This window comes from Aulonocara sp. 'chitande type north' Nkhata Bay, linkage group LG13 (genome assembly GCF_057382095.1).
Source record: "Aulonocara sp. 'chitande type north' Nkhata Bay isolate Kocher_YH1m ecotype deep benthic linkage group LG13, A_spYH_male_GT1.1, whole genome shotgun sequence".
NCBI lineage: Eukaryota > Metazoa > Chordata > Actinopteri > Cichliformes > Cichlidae > Aulonocara > Aulonocara sp. 'chitande type north' Nkhata Bay.
The window spans coordinates 34069028-34086587 of NC_141356.1; the positions used below are offsets into that span (position 1 = coordinate 34069028).

The window sequence follows — 17560 nt, forward strand, 5'->3', positions numbered from 1 at the left end:
GCCTGCGGTCATGTGGCATCTATTTCTGTTGAAATCTGCTGAATAACCATGCACGGTATGAAATGATGCAACCAAAGGGTCGCTGTCCCCTGCAATTCTGCATATGCATATAATCTGTTATTATGAAGACTTACCTGGCCCACAGGCTTTGTGGGGGGAACAGGGCCTGGGCCAGCAGACTCTGGTATAAATACAGACACACCATATGGCCAGCAGTGAAGAAGCCCACCATCACACACAGCGCATTGAAACCCAGGTGGCTGATGGGAAGATGACATGCCCACCAAGTGCAAATACCAATGAAAAGCAGGAAGTAAATGGCTGAGAAGGCAGATGGCAGTGTGATCCCTATAAAGAAAAGGTCAGAGGTTTATATGCAGTGCACACAAAGGTCCAGAAAATGAAGTACAAACAAAGTGGGCCTGATAAAAGTTTTATGCTCCTTTGTGTCTTAAAGGAAAAACACAATATTTCTTAAAGAGCAACTTTTACGCAAATCCAGATGAATCTTTGTCATGAGTCAGAGGGTGATTTGGTCATTTATGATGGAGATTTTCACCGTTTGACTATGTTGATGAACGAGAATTTCATGAGATGACGTGGATTTCCTTTAGAATTTTGATTTTTTTACGTTACAATGAAGCAAAACCAACTTGCAGCTTTTGTCTGGGCAAACAAACAAAATGTCGTCATGTAAAAGACATCAGTCGTATTTCGGCTGCGTTTTTGCTTTCAGTTCTTTCTTGAGCATTTCGACATTTATTCTTATTTTCCCTGTTTTTCCAAATCTCCTGTCAATCTTTTTTCTTGCTATTTGAGACAGGCAAAAAGATAATAATACTTGCGGCAGTAAGTATTACTGCCGCAAGTATTATTCTGGTACCTGCACCTATGGTATCAATTTGAAATCTACGTCCCTTCATTCTCGAGTTATCGTGTCCACAAACTTGGGTGTCCGCGTAGCCTGCTCGCACAGCAGGGTGACGACAACACCCCATTGGCCTTTTACAGATGAGGGGGTAATAAAAAGTAACAAAAAACAACACTAAGATCTCACCAGCAAGACCCAGCAGGCTAATCGCCAAGATCCTCCCCAGGTCCCGCAGAACTTTCTGGGCTGTAGCCTTCAGCTGCTCAGCCAACTGCTTGGCTCTGGTTACTGTGGAAACCTCATCAGCATCACCAGCTAATGACCTCTCTTCTTCATCTTCCTCTCCTGTTGCCTCTTCTTCATTATCATCATCACAGTCACTGTTATCATCATCCCCAACGTCTTCTGTGTCGTCTGTTGAATTATGTTCTAGCTATGATGTGTAGGAATGAAAAGAAAGACATGCTTTGTAAATTACATCACCCAGAGGATTCCTTCGGTTACAGGAGTAGTGCTGGAGCTAATATCCTACACTTTATTTCTGCGGACACATTCTCAGCTCACTGTGTGATTATCTACTGATGTAAAAATCTGATGAAATAAATGTCGAAATCTGAATATATATTACTGTGCAAAAAGTCTTGAGCCAATCCTTATTTCATGATGTTTTGTAATGCTTTCTGGGTGCATTTCAGAGGTTTTCTTTAGACATCGGCTGCTTACAAAAGAACGCATCTTTCATATCTTGACCTGGTGCGTTGTAACAATATGTGGCAAGTGGACAAACATACGGCAAAAGTAAAGGTGTGAGGCCTAAAAAATAAAAACTGCAGTAGATGAACAGTATCTGAAACTCGTGTACTGTTCACTGAAGTCTCAGAGAAATGGTCTGGGTAAAAAGGAAGGAATTCTTAACCTCTTAAATGTGGACATCACATTTCAGGTTGTTAGACCACAATGTGAACATGTTCCCATGTTTGAAGTAGCAGCTTTGGACCGAAAGTTTTCATGTTTTATGCGACGTTCAGAAATCTTTTACTTTTTTTTACTTTGTTACGTCTTCCTGCAACTGTTAGCAGCACCTCAAATTAGCTATATTGCTCAAAGGGGCACAACTGTTGTTTCTCTTTTTGTTTTTGTACTCAGGAAAAATGCTGCTGTGTTCAGACAACAAATAAAGAGTTTTGCACAACATCACCAGAAACGACATCAGGTAAAAAGATGATTCTTTGTTTTTTCATTCATCGGGTCCGAATCAGCCCAAATCGCAAAGAGATTTAAAATTGCATGGCGTGAAAGAGTTCGGGTCTTAGGAGTTTAAGGAAGGAAACGAAAACAATAGGCAGAGTTACGCCAATCACAGAAGAACCAGGTGAAAATCAGTGGCAACAAGTCTGATGGATTGATGAATACACATTTAAAAAGTTTGGTTCAAATTGTTATGGTTGGTCAGGAGAGATCCAACAGTGAGTCTACAGCCATCTGTAAAACATGGTGGAGGCGCCGTCATGGTTTGAGGCTCAATTTCAAGTACCATCATATTTTGATCCAACCTGCAATGCCATGTGGAAAGCATCTGACATGATGCTGTCATGTCAGCTTATTTTTCAACATGACATTGGTCCCAAACACAGCATTCCTGAAAAAACACACACTCTCGGGTATGGACTGTCCTCCCAGAGCCCCCCTATTCACATTCAGAAGCAGGTGATTTCTCCCACACCACCTCACTAAACCATCCACTCCTCCCCCTGTTCTTAATTAATACATGTAACCACTGCAGAATTATTAGAGTGTTTCTGTAGATGGCATGACCTGTAGTGAAGATCTGAGGCATCGAGATGATCGGGACTGGAGATGGCACTGTGAGACGCTCCTGCACTGCACCCAAACAAGTGTGTAGCAGAGAGCTGAACCTAAACCTGTTGAATGAATGGCTCTTCACCCCCTCCAGGCTGCCCACTGCAGTGATGGCTGTCCATCTGTCACCTTAAACCCAGTGATTTTCTTCACTCCACCCATCCCTCCTGTTGTTCTGCTCGAGTTTGCCCTCGAGCTTCCTTCTGTAGGAATTCTTGCATTTCTGTGAATTCACCCGCAGCCCGTTCTGCACTTTCCAGTTCTTCCCTGCCCCCAGACCTGAAAGCTACGGAAGAGGATTAGGGCCACTGTTTTTTTCTTCTTTTCCAGAATTCTCAGATTAAAGTCAGAATTCTGACTTTTTCCAGAGACCTTAATCCTCCTCTGTAGAAGCCAGCCTTCTTTTAATTAGGCTTTTTTTTTTTCAGATCACCAGTGATTTAAGGCTTATTGTTCTCAAAGAAGAAAGTAGTCCTTGCTAGTAAGATTATGTATTTACAACATGTGTTACACTTCTCAATAAGATGAAAGGAACATGTATTCAGAGCACAGCATCAAGTCAGTTAAACCTCTGGGACACTGAGTTGTTAGTGAGCAACAATGAGATCAACAATGAGATCAACAATGAGATGTCCCCCCTTAGATTTGTAAGATTTTACTTGAAAACTCAAAAACTGTGGCGTTATTTTTGTGCCTCTATTCTGAGCGCAGTAAATAATTTGCAAGAACAAATGCTGTATTTTGAGAAGAAAAGTTTAATTTGTGCAAACAAAATTCATTTCTGTGTGCAAGAAATGAATTTCAGTGTTGGCTATTATCCATCCACACACACAATAACAGCCCCTGTCGCTCAGATCACACATCTGCTCTCAGTGTGCAAAAATTCTGACTGGCTGGAAAATAATTATAGTTATAGAAAAAAATAAAGTTTAAGTAGACTTCAGAAATAGAATAAATGATAAGAAAACTGCCTGTGCTGTAGAATCAAGGTGGTCATACCAAATATTGACGTTCCAGGTAGTAAGAATTGCACACCCCTCGTCTTTGCCTTATCTGCTGTATTTGTTTGTATGTTTGACAATGTTTTGATAAATTGCTGTACCCATTACCCATTTTTCTAGCAACATATAAAGAATTGAAAGCTGTCTCTGTTAGGATGCCTGGGTCGTCGACCCAGGGTTTTTGAGTTTATGATATTATTTATACTGTCTAGTTTTTGGTTTCTTTGAGTTCTGTCTTATGGCTTAGGTCTCTGTCTTCTTTAGTTGCTCTGTCTCCCCTATCACCTGCATCCCCTTGTCTAGTTCGCGTCTATGTGTATCTTAAGTTCCTATATCCCCGTGTTCAGTCAGTGTTTTGTGTCTGCCCTGTTCCCACGTCTCTGTTCCCTTTGTAGTGCCTGCATATGAGCCTGTCTCTTTGTTCAGTCTGTGTTATGCATTTCCTGTTTTACTTTGAAGGTCTGTGTCTTATCTCAGTGTGTTCAGGTTACGCTTCTTTGGTCTCGTCAGTTCTGATTTGCCCCAGCTGTGTTTCCCTCCTGTTATTCATTCCCTGATTGCTCCCTCTGTGTATTTAAGCCCTGTGTTTCTCTGTGTCTGTGTCGTGATCTACCGTTTACTTTGCTGTGTGTTTTGCCAGTCCACCGGTGTTAGTTTATTTTCAGTTTTTCCCAGTTATGTTATGTTTGCGTTCAGCATTAAAGCTGTTTTGGTTTAAGTTTGTCTCCGGAGTCTGCATCTTGGGTCCTATTCCTGTTTGCACACAGCCGTCACCTAACAGTCTCAAGACTTTTGAGTAGTACTGTACTCGAGGAATTGGTTTCACTGAGTAATATCCATGCACTTGATCTGGTGAGGCACGGATTAGCGCACACAGTTGTGTGTGAGTATCAACAATTTGTAAGAGGACTTCATTTTTCACACAGTCTACTTCAGCTTTTGATTAAAAAATGACGTGTTATTGTTCCTCTGAGGTTGTATTTCAATCATTTTAGAACCTGCTATGATGCTAAAAGACAAAAAACAACAACACAGTTTTGTTTTGACCTTCTCCTTGCTGCATGCACTAGTGATTGTCCATCTACCATATATAGTTTTTATGTGTAATTTTGTGACTTCTTTGATTTCAGCACAACCACACTGCTGGTTTCCTGTCATAAAGATACACATTTAAACATATGCAAAGAGACTCACCGATGTAATGTTGGCAGCAGCCACCATTTCTCTGTTCCTGACCAATCTGCTGCAGAGGATGACTGTTACCAATGCAAGTATACACACACCAAGGTCTGGGCACAGGAGACGTGCCACTTTCCAAGGGTCTTCCAAGGGAAGCCTATGACACACGTACACATGCAAGGCTGTTACAATTATAGGATAAATAAAGTATATCTCATTTTATCTCAACTCATGTAAAACATTTCAGAGATATCATACACAAAATATATCCACATTGCATGGTGGATGTATGGATACCATTACAATCCAGAGTTCTGTTGGGAACACTTGATTTATTCAAATGAGTGAATGAATAGTGGCATTGTAAAGTGCTTTGGGTGCCTTGAAAAGCGCTATATAAATCCAATCTATTATTATTATTATTAAATGTTATTTGACACATTACTGCAAATCAAGCAAAAAGTTAGATACGTGGCTAATAGAAGACCAAATAAATACAGAATGCTAAAAGATGAATGTATACAGGCAATAGTGAATTTAAGGTTGCACTCGTGCAAATAGATTTAAGGTCGCCTCCTGCCAAGTTCATACTAATCGAATCAGTTTAATCTGCAGCTTTACAAAAACAGCATATGGCCCATGTGACATAGATGCACACTGACAGGAAGAAGGTGCTCTGGTCCCTAATCGTTATCATAGCGTGAGTTTGGGAAAGCACAAAAAGTTCGTAGAAGCTTTGCAACTTCTCCAAGACGTTAGTTACCAAGGACCGTGAAGACCTGTGTGCAATTCTAACAATGGGAATAAGGTTGATTAAGATGGTTTAAATGCAAAAGGCGCTTTCATTAAAGTAAACTGAATTAAATGTGATTTAATGTACAGCTCTATGTTCAAATGAAAAAGTATTAATGGCAGTGTTTTAAAATAAGCATCTTCATTTCAGTATTTTCTTCCTCAGGTGTCTATTCAGTTCAATTTATTTTTAATTCTCTTATTTATATAGTGTAAAACTTACAACAACTTTCATCTAAAGGTGCTAAAATAATACAGAGAAAGGCCAAACAATCCTGTGACCCCCCGGTGAGCAAGTGCAAAGGAAAAAATAACTTTTCACAAAGAAACATGTGTGAGAACCAGGCTCAGGGAGGAGGCAGCCCTCTCCACCACTGGCTGAGGGTGAGGAGACAAGGAGAGAGCGGTGGGAGGCTTTGCATTTACTTGTAGGCTACATTTACCTACTATTTCCCACAATCAGCCCATCAGTGACACTGGCAGGGATACATGGGGCAACTCATGGAATTAGATACATAGTTACATACCTTGACAGTCCTATATGTCTGCTTATGGTATTCCATTGTGAACAGTTATCACCTATTGCAGTGTTGAGAGGAGGATATGTGTATAGTACTGTCTGGAAGCAGATATGAGCCAGTACAAATAGCAGACTGGTGCAGAATATTGCTCTGATAAAGCGTCCTGTGTGACCTAAAAGGCAAAGACAGGAGAGATACAGAAACGGTTAAATGCAGCATAAATAAAACCAAGATAAATAAATAAATCTTTATTTTACAGACATGGAATAAGTATATGCAAGACACTGAATCCTGAACTGCCCCCAGTGTGACTGAGTGTGTGACTGAGTGTGTGTGAATGTTAGAAGATCCTTGTAAATCATCTCAATTTCACTGTTCTTCAGGTTACCTTTATTTGGCAATAGCTTTATTGCGATGTCTGATGTGTTTGGTTTCTTTTTTGTACCTGTTCATTTGAAGGACCAAAGTGTTTTGGTCCTTCAAATGAAAGTGCTTACGCTGCATCCACACTGGAAGCAATTTGTGCGTCAGCCATCGTTCTGAAGCTGATAGCTGGTCATTTGTGGACATTTGGGCTCTAGAGGACTAGCTGACCCTCTAATGCGTTTACTACCAAGTCAATCATTAGTGTACTTCACTCTCATTGGTAGTCACTTCAGCCTGGTTCCTGCCCATGCCCACACTTCCCAGTGTCAGTGATTATTTCGCCCTTTATTTGCTTGAAGACATCATTGACTTTCTGTAGTCTCTGACTGCCACATGACTGCAAACGACTCCCAGTGTGCACACAGCTGTAGACATTGGATTCATTACTGATTCATTACTCAACCTTCAGAATTCAAAGACATCCCAAAATCAAAATGACAAATGATGTGGCAGGCGTGTTCATTTTGCTGAAGTTTCATTATAAGAAATGCTACTCAGTAGTTTCTCCGCGTGCTAAATGTTTGACACCATTTCTATTTGACAATATATACGAATATCATCGTCATACATTTGAAGACCATCTCCACAACACACAGGCGGTAAATCATGGATATACAGGGAAAAGAGAAGAGGGCCCAGAATGATTCTTAAGGAAGGCCTGTATGTAAACAAAGCACTCGACTGCTCTCACAAACTACGGGATGAAATCACTCAACTCGCTAAAGACAAAATTATATCATAAAAAATGGCAACAATACAATGTTTGATCAAATGGATACTAATGGACAGCTAGAGTGAGTCATGGACAGACACAGAACAGAATAAAGTCAAAAACATTTCAGTCACAGAGCTTCTTGCTTTACATTGTAAGGTTTAAAAAAGAATAACATCATAAATAGGCCACTGCTTTTCTCCTGAACTGAAAAAGTCAAAATCACGCACCCCAGAACAAGAACCTCCAAACCCTATGAAGTCATCTTAACTACTGCCATGAAAACTATGTTTTTAAACCGGAAATCGAACAGGATATGAACCAGTGGATTCTTTTTTCACTAAACGCATGACATTAAGGACAAGAACTTCTCACCACAGGAATAATATTTGCCACTGATTGGCTGGTCAGTAGCATTACTTGATGAATCATGAGAACAAAAATGGTCCTAAGCTCCGCATAGTGACCAAAACAACGAGCTCGTGGACACAAGCGTGACATCACGTCTGACACTGTGGTCAGCAGCACAGGAGCACCACAGGGAACTGTGCTGTCCCCTCTTCTCTTCACCCTGTACACCTCTGACTTCTGCTACAACTCTGAATTATGCCACATTCAGAAGTTTGCAGATGACACGGCCATCATGGGGTGTATCTGGGATGATCAGGAAGAGGAGTACAGAAGTCTGGTGAGGAACTTTGTCGCATGGAGTCACACAAACCACCTGCAACTCAACACCTCAAAGACTAAGGAACTGGTTGTGGACTTCGGGAGGTCCAGAGAAGGTCCACTGCCGGTTCAGATAGAGGGGGAGGAGGTGGAGGTGGTCAACAAGTACAAGTACCTCGGGCTGTGGGTGGACAATAAACTGGACTGGTCATGCAACACAGAGCACCTGTATAAAAAAGCCCAAAGCCGACTGTACTTCCTCAGGAGGCTGAGGTCTTTTAACATCTGCAGGAAGCTCCTGAGGATGTTTTACCAGTCGGTGGTTGCTGGAGTACTTTTCTATGCTGTGGTGTGCTGGGGGAGCAGCACAGCAAAGAAGGACTCATCCAGGCTGGAGAAACTGATCAGGAAGGCTAGCTCTGTGGTCGGCATGAAGCTGGACACTCTGGTGACAGTGGCAGAGAAAAGGACATTAAAGAAACTGATGGACATTATGGACAATGCCAGGCATCCTCTGCACACGGCCATTAACAACCAGAAGAGTCTGTTCAGTGACAGGTTGCTTCTCCCCAAGACAAGAACCAACAGACTTAAAAACTCCTTTGTCCCACACGCCATCAGACTGTTTAACTCCTCTCTGGAGGGGAGAGGGAGGGGAAACAGGAGGACAAAGGAGGGGGGAACAACTAAGCTGTAGTGCCTCTTCACCTCACTGTACAATACCTTTTGTGCAATACTTTTGTAAATAGTCAACAGTGCAATAGACTCAATACTTGAAATGTGCAATTCACTTGTATTTTTATTTTTTATTCCTATTTATTCTATTTATCCCCTTCGTATATTTTATTTATATTTGTCTCTGTATTTATGTGTGTGTGTGTGTGTGTGTGTGTGTGTGTGTGTGTGTGTGTGTGTATTATATATATATATATATATAATATTCTGTAACTCTGTAACTTCTGTCGGTGCTGTGCTTTTTTGGAAATCGAATTTCCCAGAGGAACCCACCCGAGGGATTAATAAAGTTCTATCTAATCTCTAATCTAATCTAAGCGTGAAAAGCAGCTTTCACAGGGTGGCTGGCCTCTCCCTTACACACCGGGTGAGGAGCTCGGCCATTCAGAAGGGGCTCAGAGTGGAGCCGCCACGTCTCCACATCAAAAGGAGCCAGCTGAACAGACCCAGGATACAGTGCAGCGATTAAACCTCTCGGCTATCCTGGGAACACCCTGGCGTTCCTTGGATAAGCTAGAAAGAAGGCTCCTGCCCTCGCGGCCCGGATGGATGGACGGCTTAAAGAAAAGCAGGTTTCAAATGCATAAAAGGTCGGACCTGAAAACACAGATGGTCTTACCTTTGATGGTGTGTTTGTTGGGACACAGGAACCACGGTAAGAGCAGCAGGTACAAGAAGTAAACCAATGACAGGATGTTGAGGCGAAAAAGACAAGCTGCAAAGACAGAAACAGCGCAGTCAAACAGCAGTGTGGGCACATCTTTACACAGATCATCTTACTATGGAATCATCTCAGGAAAAACGATTCTGATAAATATTCAAATTATACCCATATTTGAACTGGATTTTGATGTAATGTCAGGTCTGGATTTCAGAGAGAAACCTTTTACACGTGATCATATTGTTTTTACTCATCAAACAATCAACATGTTATTAAAGTGAAAACTTTACGCTTTAATTCAAGAGGTTTAACAAAACGATCACATTAACTGCTTATGAATTACGGCCATTTGTCTTAACCTGAAACACATTTTGGAATCACTTTGCTCACTTTAAGTTGTTGCCTGCTGTCTCAGGCCTTTTCTGTGTTACTGAGCTTTCTTTGCAGAAACAGGCAACACAGTTGATTTAGCCACTTTTATTTTTTATTTTCAAAACAAAGTGGAGTATAACACATAGTACATCAAAAACAAAACATCCAGATATGCCCCAAACAAACAGACAAAAAGCACATGGGGAGAGAAGGCAACAATGTCATACGTAGAACTCAACAGGAAATAAAACACAGCACTCAAGCCTCTAAAGTCTGGTTGAAGAGGCTTCATAAAATTGACCCACTCGCACCATAGCTTGGCAAAAACATTCTTCTTAAGACGTATTGAGAATGTAATTGAGTCATTCACACTGTCCCTGCAATCTGACATAGTGGGGGGCGGAGCCAGCATCTTGTAACTGCGTTTTTGGCACAAGTATTATAAAAAGATATTCATTTCTCATGTCCTGCAGATGATCACGATCAGTTAGGAATATTGTCGAGAATTGCAAAGGTATATTATTCGCCTTAAACATGGTGATTAAGGCTTTGACTCTTTTTTCTTCTTTGCTGAGTATTTTCAGCCCACTGGTGGGGGCATACTTTACTTGCACCAAGACCTCTGTGAATCTGCTGGAGTTACAGTGAAAAGCTACCAGATTCAACACTCGTGAATAGCTTTGCAATACCTTCGTTACATTCTTAGATTCAAAGCTGAATTACTTCAGTTAGCTTGTTTGAATCTCCTGATGTGGTGTATAGTTAGAAACAAAATGCAAATACTCAGATAACAACTAAAGCATTATCATAATGACTGTTGAGCAGCAAGGCTTTATTCTTTATAACGAGACTATTCATAACCAAAAAAAGCCCTCAGCGTTTAAACAATAGCTGCATATGTACTGAAAAAACTAATTCAGCTGAGAACCAGTTGTGTTTGTTTTATCAAAGCTGTGTGTTACAAAGAAGAGGAGAGAGAGACGGGTTTGACAGTGAAGATGAAATAAGCAGAGGTAGTTAAGGTAGATGACTTTAAGTACTGTTGTTTACTATCAAAAGCAAGGACCGTGTACAAGAGAGATGAAGAAGAGCGCAAACAGGGTGGAGTGGGTGGAGGCGAGTGTTAGGGATGCTTTGTTACAGAGGGATAGCAGCAAAACGGTAAAGGGACTACTCTCCTCTGACAGCGCACAGCCCTGTTTACCCTCGCCAGGGTGGCCTTGGGGTCAAGCACCCCTCCTTCACCCACACCCGGTAACAGCAGCTCACCTCTAAATCCATGCATCCTGTAACTAATTAGGTTCAAATTTAGCAGCCTGGAAAAATAGGCTCCAAAGTCCTGTTCATTTTTAAGGCTAGAGTAACCTGTAAGAACCCTGAGAGTGATGTAATAATAATAATACACAAAGCTAAAGCTGATCTCGAGAGGAGAGAGTGGGAACACCTTGGCCACCAACACCATCATCTCTGCTGCATGTAGATACATGTTGATAGGAAGGGAGCCAATTCCTCGGAATAATCCAACAAGGCAAGAATGAGCAGAGAAACAGAAAAAAATTACAAATCCAATTTGTGCGTCCACAGTGTTCGGGTGGGAGTTGCTCGTCTTGCAATTATTGCTGTAATTAATCCCAGGGAACTAGGGATCCAATTTTTATTTATTTATTTTTCCTTTGCCCCCAGTTGCCAGCCAGAGCCTCCTTCAGCACCCTCGAATAGAATTTCCCATTAATTGGATGATAATTGGAGCATACTCTCTGGTCCACCTGTTTGAAGACTGGAGCCACCATTTTCAAACAAAGGGGACCCCAGAGGCTCGATCCAGACCTCCACGAGACACTACACTGGTGCAAGAAAGGCCCACGCAGTCTGGAGCCGGGGTGCCAAACTCATTTTACATCACAGGCCACATACAGCGCACTCTGACCTTAGGTGGGCCGGACCAGTGAGACTCCCTTTACTGTTTTGTTTTTTAACCGTAATTGTAAAAAAACAATTTAAGTAGAAAGTTAAAAAGAAACTTTTGTGTCATTTGATTGTTTATTGCTTCATTACTTTGTGTAGTATGAATGGCCATAAGGAAGGTTTTTATCAGTAGGAAAAGCTGATGCATCGTCTGCTCGTTTGTGGTGAGCAGCAAATCAAACAGTTCAGAGTTCAGGCCTGTGAGACTCATGTAGACACTCAGACACATCCTGTGTCTGCCATTCAAAGACACTTTGGATGAGGTTTATTTTATGTAGTATTCAAGTCTTTTTCAAGGAAGCATTCTTTCATTCAGCCTTATTTTATCCATTTACTATTACCACGGAGAAGAGACGTGAAGTTTAAGGCCTGGAAGTTTGAAACCTTTCGTCCTCCACAAAAGACAATGGCTGAAGGTAAAACAGGCACCAGCCAGCTCCTAGTTTGATCAGTTCTGCAGTCAGCTCAGAAGAACAGTGATATCGACCAGGGGTTTTAAGCTTTGTGATTGTTAGTGTGTTCTGTTCTGCTTATCCCTTTTAGGCTCGCGGGGGCCTGGAGCCTCTCCCTGCTGTCTTAGGATAAGAAGCAGAGTGCACCCTGGACAGGCTGACACACAGAGACAGACAACCATTCACTCCCATTGCCTGTGGTAACTCTATCATTTAGAGTCACCAATTAACCTAGCCCCACTAACTGCATGTCTTTGGACTGTGGCAGGAAGCCGGAGTACCCGGAGAGAACCCACACAAACACAGGGAGAACATGCACAGCAAGACCTCGGCCTGAAGGTGGAACTGGACTCAGGACCTTCTGATTGCCTGCATGTATGTTATAACAGAATATTCATGCTGGTGCCATTTCCATCTTTTTATTTTCGATTGTCTTTTAAGTTCTTGTGTTTTTAGGGATTTTGCATGTGTTTGGTTTTATTTGTTTCATATTTGTTGTGCAAACTCTGAACTCTCTTAGTTTTGTCATGTTGTCATAAGAATTTTCTGGCTAGCGCCTCGCCCAGCCCTGTGAGTAACCTGTTTTTCCTCGGTGTTGGGCAACAGTAGTTCATTAGGGGAGTGTGTAAGATCAGCAGTGGCTGTACGTGGCTGGGTAATGTCACCATTGTCTATTCTTTAGAGCTGCTGACCGAGCAACCCTAGAAGCGGCATCAGGAGGGAGCGGCTACAATCTGCTCAGCTGAGACTCACTATTCAGAGCTGAGAAGAACCCGAACAGTCACTGAATTTAGCACTTAGACAAATATTGGACTGTCTGGTAATTAACAGCTTGCTGGACAGTATTTTTATTGTTGTCTTGACTGTACAAGTTTCCTCTGTGCTCATTGTTTAAATTCTTCTCCCTGGTGGTTGTTTTTGAGACCACAATAACTGCTATTTTCAGATCTGTGTTTTATTTAGAGGCACCTCTATTCTTACTTTATGTGAATTTATCGAGGGGGAATCAGTTTATTTTCTTTAAGAAAGGATCTGCTCCATTCTCTGTTCCCTGGCTGTCACGCTGCCCTCCCCTGTGGAACCGATGGCTCGTTCAAACCTAGCTGGTGTTGTTGCAGGACACACAAAATTGTGTCACTAGTGGGATATTGTGTTGGTTAGCTTTCTTTTTTGAGAAACCGACAATCACTGGTCTCGCCCCACACCCATTATCATTATCTAGTTTTGTATATACAAGTTATAAGGGCTCAAAAATGCTTGTAAAAGTAAGTTGCTCAGTGGTTCAGGGAGCAGTGCCAACTGGGCTAATTGGCTGCCACTCATTTGCTAATCAGCCTCGTCCCAGTAGCACACCGGGACCTGGAGGAGTTGCACACATGTCAGGCGGTCAATCACACTGTGGACTGTGCAAAAAACTCTGAGTTTGCATTACAGTGTGCACTTTGCTACACCAGCATACAGAATCAACAGTGTATCTACATGTGTCGAGAGAATGGGTAGAAAGTCTGGCTGCACAATGAAAAAGCTCCACATTTCTAACACCCTTAAATACTTTGACAGCCTGTATATAGAACAGTTTTCATAATACGAAGTTAGCTGGAGGCACTCACTGATTTCCTGTTAGATTAGTCACATACATGCTGGACTTTAAGCGCAGCTTTTGTCACTTTAAGTTCAAATCTGACTTAAAGCCCCAAACTCTTTACTCATCAAACTATTAAAAACAGCCAATACCAATCAAACCTGGCCGAGATCCTTGGTGTCCACGCCCAATCATCAGAATAGATCTTTTTCAAAGGTAAATAGTTGGAAAGATAAGTGTAGCCTTTTGGCAACATATGAACTATATTAATCCATTCGCCTCTAGAAAGTTCTGTAGATTTACTTGTTACATTTGTTAAAGTCTTAAAGATAGAAGAAATGATGAAAACAGGCAGTACTTCACAAGAAATTTAATAAAAATAAGGAAAATTGCACGACAGGTTTAAAATTTTATCAGCTTCTAAAAGCTGATACAACTTCTATATAACTCACATCATGCTATCAAAATTGTCTGGAACAACATAGATCCACACCCAGTGGATCTATGTCTACACCTACTGTATGAATATTCAATGGCGTGTCCAGCGGGGTGGCCTGGGGGGGCACAGGCCACCCCCCCAACCAGACTGGCCACCCCAGGTGCCACCCCAAAGGCAAAACAATAAAATTCAATCAAATATCAAATGTCCGATTATGTTTTCACGGTGACGCTCAGATATCCGATTGTAAGTGAATGCAGCATCCTTCTGCGCTATGTGCATCACGTTAGCAAAGGTAGGAGAGCCAAGCGCGAAAGACGCACTGCAGGAAACAATTTTTCGGTGAAAGAAAATGAGGACAGAATAAATGTCCCGGTAAGTAATATTAAGTTTGTTGAGTTTAGTAAACTTCGGTGAAATTAGAATACCAAGGAAAAAATAACACTTAAAGAATTATTGCAGCCGTGGAATATTTCAGACAGTATGCTACTGAGGGGAGCTAACATAAGAGTTATGAGTTATAAGATATAATCTAAGTCGTAACATTGCTGTATGGAGCTGCAGATTTGGTTGCAGGTTAACATCGCTGGACTGGCCATCGGGCTTATTTGACTTATTTTTTATTTTTTTTGTAACGGCATGAACAATGAGAGGTGGTGGATTGGCCAGATGCAGGTCGATGTGTAGAAATAACTCCGTTGTTTGGTGGTGGCTATGGCGGGGCTTCCACAGAGGCAACAGGTGGATGAGGGAAGGGGAGGCAGGAGGAGAGACCCGAGGCAGCCGCCAGTCCGAGTGTCAGGTGAACTGAACTTCAGGTAAGAAGTTATGACCTGCAGTCTCTCTGGGTCAGATATAAACCAAGTTTAGGTGGAGTTTATTTTAGTTGTGCTGACTTTTTACCGTCAGTTGCAATAACTCATACTGCGTTCTAGCCAGCTTGATGGAGTTTTTAGGTGGGTGGGTGCTATGATGTTACTGATAGTGAACTTTATTTTATTCATAATGTTAGTTAGTAGAGTTGCCAACGGCTCCTTAAAAAAATGGAATGGTCCCTCATTCAGAGAAAATATTACACGTTTCGTATTGAGCTGAGAAGAGACGCAGTTTGTCCCGAACTTCAGCTAGAATGGAAAAAAGACACAAAGCTGGATTTATTCTGTCGTTATGCGGCACAGCTGCTTCTTCTCTCATTCTCCCCCCTCCCTCTCCTGTTGCTACTTCAATCATGAAACTGATCAATGATCAGCTGATCAGCTTTTCTCTCTTGTTTATTTATCGCCCACTTTGCGCCAGAAAGAGGAAACCAGCAGATGTCGCGCTAAACAGCAGCAGCACGTTTAAGCTTGATCAGCTGTTGTTAGAATGTATTTAATATTAATTTCTAGTATCAGCTGATGTTTGCTGGAGCCACAGCTGTAAAGCTGCTGGTCATGATGTCAGTTTGGATATGTGGTGAGAGGGAAACATGAAACCAGGAGATGTCCTTACTGAATCATCAGAGCTGAACAGGTGATGGAGAAACAGGTTTACCTTTTAGGTGACATGAATGAGTTGAAGTTATCAACTGTTTCTGAGAGATAAATAACACCAGGATCCTTTTTTATGTAGCTGACAGCTGGTAACTGTGCAGGGGCGGGTCTAGCAAAGTGTTGCCAGGGGGGCAGGTAGGGCATTAACAGGGAGAGGGGGGCACAAAGAAATACTTTTCTTTCTTATTCTCATTTAAAATATCTCGCTTTTATTAAATAATTATCTAAATCTTACAACCAAAGTTTTTATCTGACGTAAAATGTATAGAAATCATACATATACCAACAAGACTGTACATCACTGTCACAACAACGTTTGTTTTCAGTCAAAGGCTTTATGGCTTTAATACCTGGGGGGTCGGTCTGTAGTCAAAATGCCCGATTTTCTGTCCCAGTCCAGCCCTGCAGGTTAATACTGGCAGTGTCACCATGCCAGCTGACTGTATTTCATCATCAGCCAGTGTTGTTCTTTATCAATATTACCACAGTTTACCATAAGGCAGCATAGAAAGTATTTACTTGCTTTCAGGTTTTATTCAAATATTAGTCTTTTCAGTTGTTTCTCCACTTTTTTCCTGTTTCAAAATCAAACACCAGTTTGTGAGAAGATTATCTTCTTTTTTTAACAGGCAGAGAAAGTTTTGCATTGGCATTGGCTAATTTGTCAATTGTTTGTTACAAATGTTCGTATTTTAATATTCAAAAATGTTTTTGCCCAAAACATATGTGCACTACATGTCAGTAAAAATACTATGCAAATATTGCTGTCCTTGAATGCTGAGTAAACACTGACAAAGCACTGATTGTATCTCTTGTACTTTATCAACGCAGTATCTAAAAACTTTGCACCGTAGTGGTTAAAATCTCATTCTAATAAGAGTTAAAAGTGCATTTGGTTATTAGGTTTATAGGATTATTGAATTATGGTTAATGGTTGGTAGAATTTTTTTTTTTAAAACATTATCTGCCAATTAAATCTGCCACCCTTCTCCAAATCTGTGCCCCTACCTGGCCCCCCCAACAAAAATTTTCTAGACACGCCACTGTGAATATTCACATACAGGACAAACTCTGCATGGAGGAGCTCCACCCTGCTGCCCAGTAAAACTTCAGACCCGCCCAAAATGATGTCTCTTGACAAACATGATAACACTCGTTAGGCCCACAGGCAGCATCTATCTCTCACTAGCACTCAGAACAAACCCGACAGACAGAGGGTACGTCCAGTGTTCCAACACAAAGCACTTCCTTTTGTTCATTCTCTGATAAAACTTATACATAAATACATACGCTTCAGGTCCACCATGGTGCAGTTATACTTGCATTTTTTCATAATAAGGTAAGAGGCTACTCAAGTACTACTGTCAGTACTACATGATAGTAACAATATAGTATTGCTGGTCCATTCACACTACCATGAATGTATGTTTCACTCGTTGCACTTTCTAAGAAACAAATATAGCCGTCTCTGGTTTGATGTTTCGTTGGTGGGTTAGCGCTCTGCTCCCTCTTTGCTATCCTTTTCTTTGTTATAATGAAAAAAATAAGATATTATGATTAAAAATGAAAAGTCTAGTTAAGCATATTTTATTTTTTTCTTGCTTCTAATACTCATTTTCCCACAGCTGTTTCTTTTTTTTAGATTGAGTTGATTTAATATAGATCCATCTATAGCTGCTCTTTGAAATAGCTAAGAGCTTTACTTTTCACTTCCTCCATGTAAAGGTTTGCCATACTGGGTGACACTGGGGGGCCTATAGCACATCCATGTTTTTGTCTGTAGAAACCCTT

At 41.3% G+C, this 17560-nt stretch overlaps 1 protein-coding gene across 3 annotated transcripts in view; it reads right to left on the reverse strand.

Moving 5' to 3' along the window:
• The window catches only part of piezo1 (piezo type mechanosensitive ion channel component 1 (Er blood group)), an 87522-nt gene that overhangs the window by 53680 nt on the left and 16282 nt on the right, over positions 1-17560 (reverse strand). For all 3 annotated transcript variants that reach the window (XM_086260126.1, XM_086260125.1, XM_086260123.1), the window contains exons 2-6: positions 9386-9481; positions 6231-6396; positions 4927-5068; positions 1058-1304; positions 135-348 (exon numbers count right to left, since the gene is read on the reverse strand). In XM_086260126.1, the coding sequence (XP_086116252.1) occupies positions 135-348; positions 1058-1304; positions 4927-5068; positions 6231-6396; positions 9386-9481 (865 nt within the window). The remainder of the gene's footprint in view (positions 1-134; positions 349-1057; positions 1305-4926; positions 5069-6230; positions 6397-9385; positions 9482-17560) is intronic.